General features: G+C 47.5%; 1 protein-coding gene across 1 annotated transcript in view; it reads left to right on the plus strand.

Annotated features, from left to right (window-relative positions):
- SLIT3 (slit guidance ligand 3) overlaps window positions 1–20544 on the plus strand; it is a 587661-nt gene that overhangs the window by 441251 nt on the left and 125866 nt on the right. The window contains exons 7-9 of the mRNA XM_023617271.2: window positions 226–297; window positions 6420–6583; window positions 15874–16015. Of these exons, the coding sequence (XP_023473039.1) occupies window positions 226–297; window positions 6420–6583; window positions 15874–16015 (378 nt within the window). The remainder of the gene's footprint in view (window positions 1–225; window positions 298–6419; window positions 6584–15873; window positions 16016–20544) is intronic.

Genomic DNA, 20544 nt, shown 5'->3' on the forward strand with positions numbered 1-20544 from the left:
AGAGGGGAGGAGGGACCCATCTGAGAAAAGGAGCCAGGGATTCTCTTACCATCTGGAGATCCATCCACTTGTCTCCAGCTGCTCCACCGACTGACCCGTGACTGTTGATTTATGGTCCCTCTTGCAGTCACATCCATCCCTCCCCCCACTTTCCATAAGCATCTTTGGTGCCCCCTCAATGCTGCTTCCTTGTTAACCATTTGCCTTTTTCCTCTGTCTCCACAGCACACTCAACAACAACAACATTAGCCGCATCCTGGTCACTAGCTTCAACCACATGCCGAAGATTCGAACTCTGTGAGTAAAGGTCCCTGCTTCATCCCCTGCCTACCACCCTCTTACACAGCCTAAAGTGCGGCACGCTAAGCTACTTATAAAACCTACCGTGCTGTGACCTCTCAGGTGGTTCTTATGTCCAAGTGTCTCCTCCTTCTGTTAACTAAGGGGGGTGTTGGTGAGCGAGGGCAGAGGGGGGAAGGGTCACAGTGCTAGCTGTGGTTCTGAACCACCAGACTGCCATAGACAGATTCATTTCCCTTCGCCTTGGGAACTTTTCTGGACTGTGGAAATCTTTGTGTTTTCCATCCTAATGGAAAAGTTTATTAGTGTTAACATTGTCATGGAACATGTAGAACTGGGACATAATGATTCACCATTTCCTTAGCGAATGTCATGTACCTTTGGCAGTTCTATCATATTGCCCGTGGTTACAATTGTTTTCCCTTCTGGGAACAGTGGAGGAAAGGGAGTCTTAGTCCGTCCTTCTCCTCGTCCTCCCAGCCCCCACCTACCACACTCCCCTGCTCACCGGCTCCCTGGATGATATTCTGATATTAGAATGCAGTACCTTGGTTCTTTATCCTTAATGTGTTGGGTGGACTCAGGCCTTCCAGGCTGTGTACTCAGGAAGCAAATCTCCCCATAACACCCCATACTGAGGGCGGTTCCATGGCCTTTGTTACCTGGGGAGTTCCCCTCCACTCTCAGCCAGAAACGCTTTTGTAAGCTTCTCTGCAAATGAACTCTGTTGGCCTTTCCAAAGGAGTTCATGCTGGATGCTTTTCTTGTGTTGGTGGAGCCTCAGTGGTGTGTACATCACAGGAGTAGGGGAGAGTCAGCCCCCAAGAGTAAAGTGCCTGGCATGTAGTAGACAATAAATGATGTTAATTGCTATATGATGATGATGATGATGATACTACTTACCTAGAAATCTGGACTGAAAAAAACCAGCAACCAGCTTATCTATGGCCCCTGAACAACATGGAATCCACAGAAATTTGAAAATCCCTAGAGTGATTGTTCCCAGAGTTTGGTCCCTAGACTAGCAGTGTCAGCACCACCTGGAACTTGTTAGGAAAGCAACATTTCAGGCCCCACCCTAAACCGATAGAATCAGAATCTCAGGGGCTGGGGCCAACCACCTATTTTTAACAAGCCCTCTGGGTGATTTTGATACCCATAACGTTTGAGAACCCCTGCATTAGCGAGAAAGCGACCTTATCTCTGGTGAGAATGAAGCAAAGACCAATGAGGCAATTTATAAGGAAATGGTACAGAGCACCCTAAGAAGGACATGGAGTTGGGAGTCAGGCAGACCTGAGTTTAAATGCAAGCTCTGCCACTTACTCTGGGCAAGTGTCTTCATCTCTCTGTATTTCAAGGACAGTGAATTAATAAATGCTTGACTCCAAGTTGTGATAACGAAATGTGATAACATGTAAAGTGCCTGGTCATGGTGTGCACTCAACAAATACTACTTCTTCTAAAGGAGAAGAATCTGAGCCCAGTTTCCATCAGTTTCCCAGTTCTTCCTCGATCCCTCATGTAATAACATAATTCAGCCAAGAAAATCCATCTTTTTCGCTCCTTTTAAAAATGGGGTGGTGCAGTAATGGAATTTTAAGAAGAAACCATTGAGTCTTCAAAGATTTCTTCAAAGTCCCCAGCAAACCACGAATGGACTGCAGAAGAGTGTGGCCCAGGGCTCCTGGCCAAGAAGCTGTGAGCAAGCCTCAGGTGTTGGGCCTGCATCTGCCCAGGCAAGTGGGTGGAAGGGAAAAAATACAGTTCTCACCTGCAGAAGTCAGCAGTCCAGCGCCCGTGAGCTGTTCCTCTGTGATTTCTACTCCCCCTCTTGTTATTTTCAGCTTAGGAGCAGCAGTAACGGGAGCTGGGCTGGGTCTACGGGAGCAGGGGAGAGATGGCTAGGTCTGGGTCTTGGGTGCTTTGTTTGGGTGTACGTGGTAGGGGAAGGGGATGAGAGAGACTTTTCTCCTTGATTCTGTTGTCATTCTTCCCCGTGGTCCTGAACACTCATCTGATGACTTCAGATCAATCAATCAATCTCGTCTGTTCTCTTTGCTCCCTGCCTGCTGCCATTTTCTCTTTAGTTTAATTTCAGAGATGGCTCTGTATAGAACTCCCTGGAGACTTCAGCTGACTAATCCCCCTTCACTGTAATTAAAGGTGGGGGGGCAGAGACTGGTGGTGGAGAAGCGGGGAAGAGGAGAGAGGAAGGAAGTCATAAATGGGATTTCTAAAGGAAAGCTTTTATATTGAATTCAGAAAGCCACATTTTATAGAAAATGAACACTGACCCTCTCTAAAAGGATTTGTTGGAAATTCAATTTAGCGTCTGTGGCTAAAAGGCGCCTTTTACAAATTGGCATTTGTATTCATTCACCTTATCTTCTATAAAGGTGGTTTTGCCAACATGGAATATAGTGTTTTCGTCAGCAAAAGATTGCAGGACAACATGCAGGAACCACCTAGTCACCTTGATGCTGTGATGTCTAAATAAGAAATGATAGCCTTGTACGGGCAGGGCCGTAGGTTGGGAAGAGACTGAAGTCTGGAGCTAGTCTCCCCACAATAATAATAAGAGCAAACATTTCTTCAGTGGCTTACCAGGTACCAGGCCTTGTGCTAAGCACTTCTCATGAATCATTTCAATCCTCACAAAAGCCCTCACAAAAGGGCACCAGTAATATCCCCATTTTACAGATGGTAAGACTGAAGCCCAGAGTTAAATCACTACCTAAAGTCCGAGTCGGAAAGCACAGAGCCAGTGTCAGATTCAAGCAGTTTGACATGAGAACCTCGTACCATTCAGCAGAAACAAGAGGAGAAGAACATGTTCCAGGTGAGCTGGGAAAGGAAAGACCAGAGCTGCTGCAGGGCCACTAGAGGCCACCTTCTCCATGTTATTGCCACCCCAACTCACCAAAAATATTGAGAGTAATTAAAATAATTTCCCTTGCCACTCAAGAAGGTTAGACGTCCTGGCAGTGTCCAGGCTCAAGTTTCATGGTCATCGTGATTGCTTTTCTTTCAATCTTAGTATTTGGGATGATACTGCTCAATTTGATCCCCCAAATATGATAGGAAAGGCTGCTTGAAAGCCTCTGCCCAGCTCAACTCTCCCAGCATTTCTGGTGGGTAAAATTCAAAGAGGGAGATCTGAGCCCCTCCACTGCGCTGGGCTTTTTTGACAAGAGGCTTCCAAGGAAGTTTGATCACCTCTTTTTTTTTTTTTTTTTTTTTTTGGTGAGGAAGATTGGCCTTGAGCTAATATCTGTTGCCAATCTTCCTCTTTTTGCTTGAGGAAGATTGTCGCTGAGCTAACATCTGTGCCAATCTTCCTCTCTTCTATGTGGGATGCTGCAACAGTCTGGCTCGGCAAGCGGTGCTAGGTCTGCACCTGGCATCCGAACCTGTGAACCCCGGGCTGCCGAAGCACAGTGTGCGAACTTAACCACTATGCCACCAGGCCAGCTCCTGGTCACCTCTATTCCATTGTCGCACTTGGGAGGGGAGAAATTCTTACAAAAGGACAAAGGGACAGGGGCCACCCATATGTAGCAAGGTTAAGAAGAGAGGTCACTCGGGGCTGGCCGGCGAGGGTGCGGAAGAACCAGCCTAATATAATCTTCCAAAAGGGAAACCTCTGACATTTTGATTATCCCTGAAATTAATCAGCTCAGTAAGGATCTGGCTTACCTAAACCTCGTTTTTGTTGTTCCATTGATCTCTTACCCCTGATTGGAACTGCCGGGAACCTGTTCACATTGATCCGCCTCCTGGGCCCACGCTCCTTGCTTCATAGTGAGCCCTGTGTCCTCAGCTTCCATGCCCCACTGCCAAAGAGGAAGACCGCCTTCCCTGCTAAAACCTAGACTCTCATTCACAGGCTGCGATCTCCTGGCACACGCAAGAATTCCAGCACCACTGCAGCCTGTGCATGCCACCGCAGCCCGGCTCCGCTCCTCCCTTCACCAACACCTGACCCACCGTTGCCATTTTCCTAGGCACCCTGTGTACCCAGTGCTGTGTTCCTGGCCATGGAATATCCCCGCCCTGTCCCCGGCCCCCTCTCTCTCTCAGGACAGCTCACTGATGGGTCAGGAGACAGATCGTTCTCACTCACGCTGCAATTTCCCAAGAAGGCCCAGCGTGGAGGAGGAGTTCCCTCCTCTGCTTGTGCTTTTTAGGAAAGAGCTAACAGCTACCCTCCACCACCTTGTCCCTCACAAGGTGTCCTTTGTGTCCTTGGCACAAAGTGGTCATCTTTCTTGAATCCACGGAGGTCTTGCTTGCCTCTTAGAGCTGAGGTCCTTCTGCTCAGCTGAGGACTTTGTCTCCCCACCCCTTCCGACCCGGCACACCTCTTTCTGGAGCGCCAGGCGCAGAGGAAGCCATGCTCACTTCAGCAGCACAAGGGTCTGAGTTTTGAAACTCAAAGAGGAGAATTGCTTGGGGGCTCGTTACAGGCACAGTATCTTGGGCCTAGGAACCTATAAAAATGTGTTTGGCCTTAATATGTAGACTCTGGAGTACAAAAAGAACATTACAACATCAAAATTAATCATTTTTAAACAAAATCATAGAAACCTTTTTAAATTTTTTTTCAGCAGAAAGAAAATGGCATTCTCTGTGTGATATGACCTCATTTAGTGAGTCTGATATGGTAGGATCTGGGGCCCCCTTAGGTTGCCAAGAATCCACAGTGGCCCTGGCCTGCCAGAGGTTTGCATCCATGCAGGGGCCGGGAGGCTGGCCGGCATGCAGCGCAAGTTAGCTGCCCTCAGCCGGTGTTTAGCAACATTGACCTTACACCAAGTGAAGTGTGGTCAAGAGCCCTTCAGCTCTCTCCATTTCAGGCACGGAGGTAGCCTGAGCCACTGCTCCCGGCTGCCACTCAGTATTAGCTGGCTTGACACAGAGTACTTGAAAGTCCCAAGATCGTGCTGGCTGATTAGCATGTCCGGGATCCGGCATTTGAAATTTGCATCAGAAAGCCAAGTGTATGATAAGCTGATGTGACTAAGACTCTCCTACCTCCACTTCTGATGACCTAGAGTTGTAGTGAAGGTGGAAGTTGGCAACCCCAATAGAGAAACCTTGGGGAAGAACCTTTAGAAGCCCCTGTATATCCTTAGTTTGCCCCCCAGTTAGTGGAAAGGAAATTCAAGTGATTTAACCAGACAGGATTCCCCGAAGAAGTGGAACCTGCAGATCCCTCGAGGAAATCTTACTCACTCAAGGGCAAGAAAGTGATCTGGAATCACAGCTGCTAGAGGGAGAAGCCAAAGAGTTCTGAAACTGGTTAGGAAGTCTTTTCAGAGGCACCTGACCCAGTCAGAATAGAAAATACACCAGGTGGATTTGAACTTGGGAAGGAGACGAAGGGCACCATGGAGAGATGCCTGAGGATTGCAGGAGTCTGTAAGGGACAAGACCTTATTTAAACAGGAGGATGGAGAGAAAGTGCATTCCTCACAAAGCATCCTTCTCTCCATGCTTTGCTAACCCTGGCAAGTGCACACGGTGGTATTGGTTTGAGGCTCACCAGCATTATATGCAGGGGTTCACTAAAGGAACACTTAGGAAGAGGGCAAAAGGGTCAGAGCAACGGCATATCTCAGCCACCCCACCACCATAGACGGGCCGGGGCTGGGGGGGAGGGGCGTTGAGACTGAGAAGCTGTTTTGAGCCATCTGTAACTCAAGCTAGCTAAAGTACTGAAATTTGCATAAGTCACCCCTTTGGAAGTTTGGAAGTCTGTCTCAAATCAGGACTGTCGCTATAACAGTGTCACTCTCCCTCTCCTATGGGCTGAGCTTTCTTAAGTGGGAAACCAAAGGGTGGAATTACTATTAAGAAATGGGGAATTGCTTACACCCTGGAGGCATCCACTGGATGTGGCCTGCATGTGAAGGTAACTGTCATTTGTGGCTTGGCAATAACGGAGTGAGGCCCCTGGGGTAATTCAGTAGTGCAGAGGGAGATGCTCCCTGGGCTCCTGAGAATCCTCACACTGGGCAAAGGGGCACAGAGGTTTGGCCTACTCTCTTCAGCCAGTGGCAGCCTCTCCACTTCACGCTGTTACAGTGTCTTTCTTCTGTCCCTTCCTCTCCCAGGCGTCTCCACTCCAACAACCTGTACTGTGACTGCCACCTGGCCTGGCTCTCGGATTGGCTGCGACAGCGGCGGACGATTGGCCAGTTCACACTCTGCATGGCTCCTGTGCACCTGCGGGGCTTCAATGTGGCGGACGTGCAGAAGAAGGAGTACGTGTGCCCAGGTGAGCTAGGCACCGCCCCCCTTCTGTGCGGTGACTCACCCACCCTCGAGGTCTCCCTGACATCACACTGGCCTTGAATACACACCCCAGCTCAGAGCTTGGTGTGGAACCCCCTAGGTTACCTCAGCACTCCACAGTCACTTAAAGAACTCTGGAGTGCCACAAGGGGTTCCAAAAAAGAAGCTCTTGTCATCTGGTCAAGGAAAACGCTAAAGGAACTCATGGGTCACTTTCTGTTAAGCCTCATAGTCCAGTGACGCTAAGAAACCTAACATTTGTTAGGTACTTTAGCATTTGCTAAACACATTCCTGTTGTCCAATTGCTCATGGAAATTGGGAGAAAGGATAATGGAGGCTGTGGGGTCAGCCTGCTTGGCTGGACATCCTAGCTCTTCCCACTACTGGAGTGTGACTTTGGCAAGTTACCGTATGTCTGCAAAATGGAAATAATAGTGGTACATAACTCAGGGATGGGTGGGAGGTTGAAATGAAATAATGCATATAAAGCACTTAGCATAATACACAGCACTTGCTAAGAACCAATAAGTGGAGCTTAATTATCGTAGTTTAGCGGGCCCACAAAATGTGCTGAGCACACAGAAGCGCTTGATCGGCAGGTAGCTGAAGTGTAATAGAAGCACAGAGTGCCCACGTAGTACAGAAAGCAGAACTGCGCGCGGACATAACGGAGGACAGCTCACATCTCCAGGGATGGGAGGAGGCTGAGTGACCGAGAAAAATCTTCCCAGAGGATGTCGCTTTTGCCCCAGGACCTAACTTTTGTTTGCTTGTTTATCTTTAACTTGTCATTGACATCCTGCGCTCCTACCAACTCTTCCCTTCTCTGGTGACAAAGAAGTAGAGATAATTTCTTGATTTTCTCAAAAAGAGAAAGTATTTGGTTGAGGAGTTTCCCAAAGAGGCCTTCCTGACATCCAGGAACCCTGTCTTGGAACTGGGGCCCCGTGGCCTCTACACGCTGATTTTGGGGCGTCGGCATGCAAGAGGAAAGGACAACAGGGAGCTTAGCCCCCGTGGCAGACCACTTCTCACCTTTCTTAAGTGTTGCCCATTTCGGTATTGAAGTTTATTGAGCCGTCATGTGCTACGGGGCCCCGATGTGGCCAGGAGTGCAGAGTGGCCTGCTTCTGCTCTCAGGCTGCATTTACAATGTATAAGAATTTTCCATGAATTCAACTTCGTCTTGCTGTCTGCTGCTTTCTCCTGTCATGTTGCTACTTCATCAGGTTACTTATTATCCAAAAACATTTTAACACGTCTCAGAGCAGTACCTCAATAATTTCCTATAGACGCCCACTTAGAAATCACTTCCCATCAAACGCATAAAATAAAACCATTTATCACACAGGCACCAAACTCAAATATAGTGACTGTAATTACAGTAGTTATTAGGCAAAGGATACAATATCGGCGTAAGTGCCAGTGAAAGAAATAATTATAGAGTGCAGGAGTCATCCAAGAGCTAGTGAGAAAAACTAATTAGAGAGAATGTTAAAACACATCATTATAGGTGGGTGCCAAGTTTAATGCTCCACGAGAACACGAATACCACTTCGTCATGAAAGCACTTTCCCATCAAAGGAGGGGTGAGATATTGCTTACCCAACAGCAGTCAGGATCCAAAACCCAGGGGAGCAAGGCTGACCCTCCCAGGTCCTGGAAATGCTAGTGCCCCAGAGCTCCCTCGTTTGAAGCAGCTGATCTCACAGCGGGATTAATAGTTACATAGGAGCATCACTGTCCCCTCCCCTTTTTATAGCGATTAAGCCCATTGCTTGTGATGGTCCCCGTAGCTTCTTAATACAAAGCCAGGTACCTTTTGAGGACATGAGAATTTAGTTCACAGACTCCAGACATGACTATGCTATTAATCTCCACCCTTTCACCAGTAGTGTGAATTTAGGGGAGCAGCATATGGGGACCCCTGTGCATGAGGAATTCTTTAAATGCTTCCCTTCAGGCTCTCCTGGGTTAATAAATAGAATGCTGTGAGGGGTTACTTTCTGGAAAGATCTAAGTCAGATATAATGGTCTGGGGAACTGATGAACTGAACATCTATGATGAATGAGCCACCACTGTCATTAGCGGGGTACAAGAGGAGCACCCCGTCCAGAAAGTACTACCTCTTTAATCATTGTTAAAGATAGTCTGTGAGACTGTGGTAAAAGGATGCCAGAAGAAGCAGCGTGGAGCAAGACTCAGTCTGTGCACACGCAGGAGGTCAAAGAAAAGGGCTGTTTTCGTGTCCTGACCCTCCCACACACGTGCCCACCGCTGAGGGTACAGGCGCCTCCCCTCCCAGCAGAGCCCAGCAAGGCATCTGAAGGAGGTTGTTTTGTATGAACCTGACTGCAGTCGTTTTAACCTGCAAAGCCTCTGTTGCCCCTTGTTCAAGCTGTTCCCCCAATAATTCACAGGAGGAGGACTTCGGTCAAGAAAGGAGGGGCAAGAACATCTCTTAAAAACTGGAGATTGTCTGCTTAGGAGACAGAAAGGCGTGGGGCACCAATTAAGCCATCACTGCGTGTAACTTCATCACCAGGGGCGCCTGTCAAGGCAGCATCAGAAACCTCCCTGGGCCCTTAAACGGTGTCAAAAAATTCACCAGACACATGACTCCAGAGACAGGACAGAGCTTTATCTCAGCCAGCCTGTGAGGGCCCTCCCTGCCCATGGCCCTGCTATCTGCCTTTGAACTAAATCCAGCTGTCTGGAGCTCAGCCTCTTCTCCCCAGAAGCCCTGGCTACGGGCTCCTTATCACTCCAGCTAACCCAGAAATTGGCTAGCGGTGCATTTTGGCAAAATTCTTCTCCTCTGTCAACTGTACCCTTCCAATCGAAGGCATTTATTTTCTTCCTCTGGGGAGACACTGGGAATTTTTCTCAAGGCTGGGGGACTATATCTTTATTTATTATTCATGTTTTTCTATGATATACAACAGGACTGCTTGGTTTCCTTCAGCTCCCGCTGAAAGGATTTCTCTGTTAACTTTTCTTGTTTCAAGAGGATGGTCAGGGCCCTAGGACCAGTAGAGTCTGCGATCCTTGCTTCTTGTTGCCTGAACCAGACCTGGAGTTCACCAGAGTTCATGTAACAGACCAGAGAGAAAGTTCTGCTTTGGCCATTACTCAGCTCATATCATATGAATTGCAAGTTGTTGGGTTTTTTTCCATCTTTGTATAAAGGGTTTATTTTGAGGTTTAAACTCTAGGATTTATCTTCCATGTGTCAATTTTCTGGTACCTTAATCTGAGATAGCTTCTACTAGTCACAATTTATAATTCAAAGGTGTTAGTTAAATATTTGACCCCCTGAATCAGTTATCTCTTTCCTTTGAACATCTTTGAATTCATTGGTTTGTCTACCCATTTCACACTCATCTGCCCCTAGCTTTTGAATGTGAGATATATTTTTATGAAGATTAATCTTCTAGTAATAAGGTGCTATGTCATTTTTTTCAGGTGCCCCAATGCCTAGAACAGTGCTTGATCCTAAAAGCCTCTCAACAAACACTTACTCATTTATCATTAAAAATAAAATAGGCATATCTCCCTGGAAACAAGAAACTTTCCCCTTCTTTAATTTTTTTTTTTAATTTCAGACTAGTTACTAAGTATAAAGATAATTAAAGTAAGCCATGACTAGCCACCCATCTCCTTAGGAGGTTTTAATTAAAACACCATAATTGGACATTGCAGGAATGAGATTATTAGGTTTATTTAGCCATTCCTAAAATTATCATGCCTCTGGTATTTAAATCACGATCATTTATATTCTCATCATAATTGCTTGAGTCCCATTGTCATTGCAGTCTGTTGTTGGCTTTTGAAAGTCCAGAGGCCAACAGGGATGCTTAATTTGAATACTGGAATTAATTTATTGCCACATGCTCACAAGGCTGTTGGATTCTTCAACTCTACTGGGTGAAGTTCTCTTTAAAGACAGGGAGAAATAAACACAGCTCTGACACAAGAGTGCCCCGCCTTCTCCAGCATAGCTTACACAATCCGGGTCTCGGCCCCTGAGCCTTCTCTCCCTACCTCCTAAGATGCCGAGGCTCTGATGGTTTTCAATTTCATGGCAATAAAGAGAGTTCTTTTGAGTGTCTTTGTGGCAGAGGAGATGGTAAGAAGAGCCCTGGGCCAAATGTAGAACTTCGTTCTTCACTAGCTCCATGATCTTGGGCAGTTGGCCGAACCTCCTTATTCTTTCATTTCCTCATCGATAGATTGGGAATAATAATAATAGAACCTGCATCATGGATTTTATGAAGATCGAGTGAGGTAATATATACAAAGCACTCAATGCAGTGTCTGGCACAGAGGAAATGTTCTGTAAAGTTCGCTGTTATTATGAGAATGATGGTCATTCTTAGTTTGGCCCCTCCTGTATCCTTGGGCAAACACCCTCCCTCCTCTCTCAAGGCTCCTGTTTCCTCACCATCTCCATGGCTCTTTCTACATCTGAAGTTGGGTGACCTTTGCCCCACTCATCTGGTCAGACAAGTTAGGACCTTTCCCTGTGAGCATGAAGATCGTCCCCATTTGCCAATTAGGAGAAGAACAAAGGTGACCAGGTGGCACCTGGGCAGGACCGGTCTCCCTGGTCATCACTCCATCTCTCTTCTCTCTCAGAACTAGAGGAGGAGTTGGCAATCAGCGGAGATAGGGTAATTAGTGCACCGTCCATACTAGTGATCACAGGCGCGTTCCCTGTGGGAGGTCTAGCTGGGAACACCGTCCTGTCCTCTCACTCACTGAGTGCCCCTGCACCACACCTGGGAAGCAGCACCCTTGATGATAATGAAGAGCAGGGATGGCCAGCACCTCTGTTCCCCTGAGCTCTGCCCTTCCTTCACTCAAGACACCAGGCTGCAGTCTGGGGAGTCTTGGGAGACATCAGAAGGCTGGGTATTTGCGCTGGCCCAGTGATGTACTGGTTAAGTTCATATGTTCCGCTTTGGCAGCCCAGGGTTCACCACTTCGGATCCTGGGCATGGACAAGCCATGCTGTGGTGGCGTCCTACATAGCAGAACTAGAAGGACTTACAGCTAGGATATACAACTATGTACTGGGGGGGCTTTGGGGAGAAAAAAATAGAAAAGAAGCCTGGACATCTGTTTCCTCCTTGTTTGGCACAGAGGTAGCTTTGGCTGCAGATTGAAATTCGAGAGCGGAAGTGGTGATGAAGGAAAGGTGAGATGGGCCCCCAGAGGGGAGGCAGGTACTTGGCCCATTGCCCCAGCTCCCTGTTCTGGCTGAGAAGAGCCTTCCGCCTCCGTGTAGCAGCAAGTTCACAGGCACTCCTGAGTTTATAATAGAGCATCTTAGAAAGTAGATGACAGAGGTTCTGTGCGTTAGCTCTGATTTAAGGCGGCTTTCTTTGCCAGGGAGAGGAGGAGGCAGTACCAGGAGACAGGCTCACTCGAGGACCGTGAGGATTCATGGGCCCCGTGAGAGCGTGTTGTACAACAGGAACACACATGTGCATGCAGGCAGGCACGTACCCACACAGTCTGCTCGCCTCCAAGACATGTAGAGACTCTTTCTATCCTGATATAAAAACTCCATTCCTGTTCCTCTCTGCTTCCCAGCTCGTAGTGGTAGAATTTGCTGGGTAGAAAGATAGGTGTTTCCTCACTTTGTCCCCCTTGGAAGTCCATTGATCCCTGTGGCCACCCCCTCACAGGTGTGTACAGGAAAGCCTGGCAGGGACAGATTTGCTGAAAGAGCTCAGCAGAGTACCTGTGCAGGTGAGCTAGGCTCAGAGGGAGCCCCAGGGCACTGGGCAGACGGCCCTTGCTGAGTGCTGTGGTAGAAAGCCATGAACTTCAGGTGTGAGAGTCCCAGCTAACTGTAGCCACTCCATCTCCCCGCTCTATGCCTGATCCTGTGACCAGGGCCTCGGGCACTCAGAACTCAGGGGCCTCCCCTCAGGGCCCTTCCAGAAGGATCCATCACCTCCATAGGTTGGTGACATTCAGCCCCCACATCTGCCAGGCTTCTGGGCCAATTTCATTCATGTATTCATCCTCTCACTCCCCCAAGGTATGTTTATCTAGTCCATGTTTGTGTCGGGCCCTGTTTTAGGCACTCCGGAGATAACTGAATAAGACAGAAAAGATCGCTGGCATTGTAGAATTTACATTCTGGTCCCAGTCTGTGCAGAGACAGCAAGCAAAGGGGTGAGACTTCTGCCTTCACAGCCCTCAGAGGCCCAGAGGGAAATGGGCTCGGTCCATCAGGCATTGATCAGAGGGAACTGTTTCCAGGAAGAACAAACCCATCTTTCAACTCTGTCTTAAACCTGAAGTGTGGTGTTTTAACGAGAGGGTAGCGTCCTCACCACATGTGAATGCCTGGTTGGGGAACTGCCAGCTGGGATGCTGACAGAGGCTGTAATTACCGTGTTTCTCTCTGCGTAATTAAAGGTGTGGTTAGGGACCTGGTTAAGGAATCTTTTTCAGAGGCTTTTTGCCGAGACAACATCCCTTGAACACCCCCCTGAAATGTAGTGGAATCAGAGTCACCCTCTGAAAGACCCAGCTTATTCCCCGAGGGACTCAAGGCTGCAGACTGGGTCTGCTTTAAACAGAATTAACTTCAGCAAAGAAGTCAGAAGGGGAACCTTTGAAAAAACTCCATTTCAGAACTTTCTGTTGCCCATATGAGCGCTTGAATATAATGTGTTTTTTCCCTCCTTTGCCAACACATGCCATCCATTTCAGTTCCCAAAAGTGAAATATTTTGGCAGATCAAAAGAGGGATGGCCATCCGACACCCTCTGCCACAATGGGTGGAAGTGCAGGAGCTCAGACTCAGCCCTCTGTGGAGCCCCTGGCATTTCCCAGGGTGTGGCGATGCTCCCTGGCTCTGTGAGGCACACTTGCCCCTTGATGTGGAGGGCCAGGCGTGGCAGTTTTCTTGGGGGAGCACCATCTGCACTTCAAAAGCCCTGACATCTGAAGCCATACTGCTCCAAGCTCCCTCAAATGTAGGTGAGGGGATGGGAGCCCTTCGCACTGGAGATCCTCTTTGCCACCTGCAAAGATCGCTGGAGCAGAGGAGGAAAAGGTGCTGTTAGGTGTCTTACTCCTGCTTCCGTTCTTCTGAAGAACAGGAGGAGTCTAATCCTGAGACACAGAAAGAACTTCAAAAGTCATGCACCCCAAACTCCTTATTCCCTGAGTTGGAAGCAAAAAAACTCAGGGAGGTACTCTGACTTGCTCAAGGTCTTACAGACAATTAGTGGCAGAGCCAGACCCATTAATAATAACAGCAGCTAACATTACTACTGACTCTGTGCCATGTGTTCTTCTAAACACTTTACATGCATTGACTTCTTTGCCTTCACAACAAAACCATGCTATGAAGTAAGTGTTGTTATTTCCCCCCGTTTTACAGATGGGGACAACTGAGCCACAGGGATGTAAGGACGAAATAATAGAACCAGGGTTCAAACTGAAGCAGTGGGACTCCAGAGCCCACACTCTCAGCTACAACACTCTCTCATTCCTGATCTGAGGCTTTTACAGCCTGGGTCTCTGGGGTTTCCATTTTCTCAGAAATGTAAAGACTTTCCCAGTGTGGAATAAAGCCAGTATTACCTCTTTTTCTAAGAGAATGTTCTACTTAAGGATGTTATCATTTCTCTGGCATTTTTCCATCATCTTCACTAGATCCACTAACGTGACACTGGAGAGTTTGAAGTCCTTGTACCCTAGACAAGAATATTTTCTCAAAGGTCCCAGCTAAGAGGATGCTTTTAAATTTTGTGTGCATCTATGTAAAGGTGAGGCCAAGGGAAGTAAGAATTTTTGATCACTAGGTTGGTGCTTTCTGGCAAGGTAAATGTTCCAAATGAAGCCATAGGCATCAATTTGAATCCTTACGGAAGGACCAACCCCAGGCATGGGGACTATTGAATGTGGAGAGGGGACCCCCTACTTTAAGTCTCATTCAGTGTCCAGACAAGGACCTGCCTCAGGCCTGGCGGGTCCTCTGATTCAGCCACTGCACCTGGAACGCCCTCTGGCTTTCCAGACAGCTTCTCCAAGAACAGGGGCCAAATCAAATCATTTTTTCTCTGTGACATTTTCCATGTTTCAAATTTAATCTCTATCCAAGAGCTCCCAGCCTGAAGTGCCATGTCTGAGCTGTGAGGAGGTCTGCAAAGTTAGTCTGAGTTTGGTCTCCGATTGTGGCCCTTTGCTCTGGGATGGACGATCTGGAAACACGTTGAAATACCCCTGCTGGCTGGATCCAGCAGGTGTGGGAGCAGGTTTGAGAAGACCATTGGGTTGAGTTGACCTTTTGGAGCACAATGTCCACATTTGAAAAACTAACCCCTAGTTTGAGATTCTCACCTCACTTTGAAGAATTAGTCATAGCATGAGAACTCTCACAGTGTCTTTAAACATTTGAGTTTGCTTCTTGCATGAGAGATTTGATGTGACCACTAGAGAAATTGATTCAGATTTTTGAGGCTCTGAATCTTGAGTTAGTTTGCTAATATTTCTGTTTATCTACATATGGCTTTCTAAATAAACTCCCTGGATGCCATTTTCTTGGGTTTTTACCACTTTGTTTTAAATTTACACTGGTTCTCACCTCAAAATTAAGAGCTGACTCCAAAATATGTAATACCTTAATTGCTTTTTTTATAATGAGATCAGTTTTGTTTGCATGTTCCCTGGATATGCAAGCTGTTTAGGAATGCCTTAGGTGTCACTGCTGATGACTGTATTGCCACTTTGACAACATCAGTGCCCTAAATGGCTAATTCTTCCACCTTTTTTCCTCCTACCTGGTTTTGATATCTGCAGTGACTTCTAGCCACTAGGGAAAGGAGTGAGTGTGTGTCTACGCTCAGCATCCCATTCCTAGACAAAAGCCAAAAACCCAGGGTGTCATTCAGACGTTGGGTACCCTGAGAAAGTGGTCCCAGTGTATGCGCTTTGCATTCCAGTGGCATATTTTCACACGTGATTGACTTTGAGAACAACTCTTTCTGTGAAAGACCAGGATGATGGAATGAGCAAGTGGAACAGTCCAGAAATAGTCAGGTCAAGGTCAGAATCTCTCCCCTTGGCTGAATATTTACCCACTGGCAGCTGTGCCTCCCAGTGAGGGGGTATGTCAGCTGGTGACCATTTTTCAGGTAGTGTATCAGGTAGTGTTGCCTCTTGGGAAGCCAATTAAGGGGCACAGAAACCCAGGCGGCTCCTGACACTGACATGAGCTGACCATTGTGTTCTGGCCCCACAGGCCCCCACTCGGAGCCTCCGTCCTGCAATGCCAACTCCATCTCCTGCCCTTCGTCCTGCACGTGCAGTAATAACATCGTGGACTGTCGAGGAAAGGGCTTGACCGAGATCCCTGCCAACCTGCCAGAGGGTATCGTCGAAATGTAAGTGCCCCGTCTGCCACCTCTGTCCCTGGCGAGTTCACCTTTCTGTCTCAGCTTGTCCCCCAGTAGGCTGGCAGTGTATTGGGCTGGTAGAGCTGACTGTTAAAAACACTCAGGAATCTCTTTGCTATCCTTGCAGGCTTTCCTAGGTATGATAGCTCAGTGATCAAGAGCATAGACTCTAGAGCGCAGTCAGCAAACTACGGCCCTCAGGCCTCATACTCCCATGGCCCATTTTTGTAAATAAAGTTTTATTGGAACACAGCCACACCCATTTGTCTGTGTGTTGTCTGTGACTGTTTTGTCCTGTACTGTAAGGAAGAACTGAGTAGTTGTGATAAAGGAACTTATAGCCCACGAAGCCTAACATGTGTTCTGCCCAGCCCTTTACAGTATATATATGCCAGTCCCTGCCCTGCAGTCACCCTGCAGTCCTATCCTGGCTCTACCATTTGCTAGCTGTGTGACCTTGGGCAAAGTAATTGCTGTCTTTCCTCTCTGGTTTTCTCATCTATAATAATGTGATAATTATAGTCCTCTCAACGGGTCACTGTGAAAACTAAATGAAATACGACATGGAAGCACTTCATACAGCCCTTGACCCGTGAGCAAGTGTTGCATAAAGCCGTGCTGGTGCTGGTGGGGGAAGTATGCGAGTGAGGAATGGGTTTTACAGCTGCCGTTATCTGCGAAGGAGACTGAGTTCTTCATCATTTCAAATCAGATTATTGTCTTCTAGATTGGGTCTTTAGGTAAAGAGACAAGATTGCACGTGTTGATATGTGTGCACACATGTCCAAAGTTCCAGTACAGTTTGTCCACGTAGCTCAGTCTTGTCCACTCAGCTCAGTCTTGTCCACTCTTCCCTCAATCATAGAAAGATGCCCAGTGTCTCATTCTGGATTGCATAGAGGGTCAGTCAACAATGACCTCAAGGTCACTCTTTAAACGACAACAGTCGTTTTCATTTTCTACCTTCACCTTTAGTGGCATTATTGAAAACCTGATTAGATGGAACCCTCCTACTGAAAACATCATTAGATAAAATCCCTCCAAATAAAAGACACGTGCTTCCCTCGCCACTCGGCTTCCTCTCCTCCTCTTCTATCTCCTCCTATGCTTGTCCTTCTGTTCTCAACACATTCCAATAGATGGCCCATTGACTCTTCCATCATACGTTCATTCAACAAATATCTATGGGGAGCACACTGTGTTCCAGTCATCATTCTGTACTTGGGGAGCATCAATGAACAAACAGACAAAATTTCTGCTTTTATGGTGCTTGCTTTCTAGTGGGAGGAAGAGTGTGATAAAGCGAAATAAATGAGATAATATGTTAGAAGTGGTAGGTTATGTGAAGAAAAATGAAGCAAGGAAAGGACTTGAAGTAAGGGAGAGAAAAAACAAGTGGATATCTAGAGGAAGAGTGTTGCAGGTAGAGGGGAAAGCATGTGCAAAGGCCCTGAGGTAGGAGTGTGTCTGATGTACCAGAAGGCCTGTGTGGCTGGAGTGGAGTAAACACAAGGGAAAGTATTAGGGGATGAGGTCAGAGGTCAGAGGGGTAATGAGGCATCTGATCATGGGGACAATTTAAGGACTTTGGTTTTACCCTGATTGAGATGAGAAGAAATGTATGACTTACAACAGCGGAGACTTAGTTTTTCTTTCTTCATCTAGTTTGCCAACTTTTCTCAGATTCCCTTTAACGCTTTCTTCCCCAGCCCCAGCAGACACAATCCATGCCTCCCCACTCTTCTTGCAGGCAGGAGCTAGTCAGTAAAGCATCCTTTTGGCTTGACATCTATACCTTCTGTGGCCTTCATCCACCTTCACTCAGCCCTCAGTCTTCCTTTCAGCAAGAGCCAGCAATTAATCCTCTTCCCATTCTACTGCAACTGTCGTTTGCTCCTCGTGGTCCATTGCTCTAGCCTTGGAGAGCTCTTCTTTCCATGGAATTCCCTTAGACCCCGCCTCCTCTCCTGCGCATCTCCTTGCTTCCCTTCTGCCACCATTTCTCCTTATTCCTGTCCTTACTTTCTTCCTTCATCATTTTCTCCCTGCCTTGATTCATTTTCCCCCTTCTCTCCACCCATGGTCTTTCCACTGCACTTCCCAGCCCCATCTGTTTCTCCAACCAGTTAACCCTCTGCTTCTTATTATAAGAGCCCTCCCCTCCCTCTCCATCCATGCCAGGGCAGGACTCCGGCCCTCCAGAAGTGGATGTTCAACACGGAATTCTTGCCAACATTCATCTCATTTCAGATTCCCATAGATGGTTCCTTTCTTTCTCTGCCCCACCTCATTCCTTTCTCCCAACACCTGCCAGCTCTTCTCTTTAGTAGCCACATGCCTTCCCTTGACCAGGGTTCAAACCACAGCCTGATGAAAGAGGCCAGTCTGGGTGGCCAAGGTGTAGCCAATGACTCCCGCCCCACCCCTGATTCAGGAGCTCTGGGCCTGCCCACCCTTGGCTGCTGCTCCTCAGCTCTAGACCTCCAGCTTGGGCCTCACAGGTACACAGTTCAGGTGTCTGGAGAGAGAAATTGCAGAGATCCACGTTGGAGGTGGGGCCCATGCAGACCAGACTGTTCCTGGCCTGTTGGGCTCACACCTGGACATCAAATTTTAAAAGGGTCATTGACAGGCTAGAATAGTGATTTTGGAAAGGCTGTCTGATTATTACTGAGATTTTCCTGATAGGAGATAAAGCGAGAGAAACAAGAACAATGTGATGTTTTTAAAGGAGTCTCCTTTATTGTAAGTTCCTGCACTTCTTTATTCTGTTACTGTTGTTATTTAAAATGCCCTTTATTTTAGAAAATAATGGCCACCAAAGGCAGAATACATAGGCACACACACACACACCCGTGTTTTTGTAGGTGTGACATATTTAATTATATGTGTAAATATTATATAATTATGAATGTATGTCTTTTCTATAAATGTGTCTTATGTATAACACACACATACACACAGAGATTGCCTTACTTGGCAAAATAAAAGGTCTGTAACCACCTAGCCTGTGAAATCTAAAAGTCTGGGGCTGACCAACCTAGCTAGAGTATTTCCAAAAACAAGCAACCCAAGAAAAACAACCAGGTGGTTAACAGTATAGACCGGGGATCAGGCAGGCCCACATTCTCGCTCCAGCACTGCCTTTTAGCCATTGGCAAATAACCTTTCTGAGTCTTGGTTCCTTCAAGTGAACCATGCAGAGGCTAACAGTAGCTTCTTAATGATTCTTGTGAAAGTTAAGTGAACATGTGCTGTTGGATGCTTAGCATTGCGTCTGGTACACAGGATACTCTGTGTTAGCAACGATTGTTGTGACTTTGCTCCTAGGACCCCCACTTTCACATGGCGTGGTGAGAAGGGTTAGAAACCACATCAGAGGAAGTGGAACAACCTACAGAAGAGATCCCTCCCTAGTGCTTGGTCTGTTCTTTGACGATTATGGTTGAGTGGATAGGTTCTAGAACTAGGCGAGCCGCTTGCATTAGGAATTGAGCCTGGCATTAGCGCAGGTCCATGCAGATGTGTGTGGTCATGGAAATAAGGCCGCCCTGTCACTGGGCACCCACGGCCCAGCAGACAGACTGCCCAGCACCTCTCCTGATACGCTTGCCTCCTTCTCCTCTGTCATGAGCAGAAACAGAGACTTTAGAGCAGATGAGGCAAGACTCTGTGGTTAGGAGGGTTCTGGAAGAGGTGATGTGTAAGGAAGAACTTTGAGGGGGAAACTTGCTTGTTCCTAAGGCAACAAAGCCTGTGCCTGGGACCTGTGTATTGGTCTAGAAGTCTTTAAAGCAGCTAAAACGCATCCTCTTAGCAGTGAGAGAAGACCAGCAGGTGGGGGAGGTTGAAAGATGAAGAAAAATGGGGCAGAAAGTTGAAAGTGCAGGATGCACCCTGATGAATAGGAAGTGTCTGACGTATCATCCCAAAGTCGTCCGAAGGTGGCTTTTTCTTTTTATCACCAAGAATTCCACCCTGTGTCCATGGCACCTGTATAATCCAGATTTCTCCTTAGGGATGCTTGGCCCCGTAGCAAGCTCTCTACTCCCTCTTCTCAATCTTCGGCTAGTAGCGATGCTCTAAACCTTGGGAGAGGCTCTGCACTTCCTAACATTTGGGGGGAGGAAGGGCTCTCTCTCCTGCAAAGCAATCTGGCAGACTCTTTTAGATTTTTTCCAAAGCCAAAGCAGTTCAGAGGCGTGTGCGCTGGTCTCCCCGCATAGCAGAGCCAATTCCTCTAAAAATAGCTTTCTTCCAGAGAACCCACAGTGTGACGGTTCACTGCAGATTTTCCTCGAAACTGAGCTCCCACCAACAGCACTATTCTTGCTGCTCCCCGTCATCTCTCTGAACCAGCTCCAGCCTCCAGCAGGCAGAGATTCTGGCAAGAGCCAGAGGCCCACACGTGCCTCTGCTGTCATCTTCAGTCCACCCTCCTGGGTCCTCAAGGCTGCAGATGGACCATCTGGACCTCCAGCCCCATCTTAGTCCCTGTCCCGCCTTCTTCCATTTTT

This window comes from Equus caballus, chromosome 14, assembly GCF_041296265.1.
Source record: "Equus caballus isolate H_3958 breed thoroughbred chromosome 14, TB-T2T, whole genome shotgun sequence".
Lineage (NCBI taxonomy): Eukaryota > Metazoa > Chordata > Mammalia > Perissodactyla > Equidae > Equus > Equus caballus.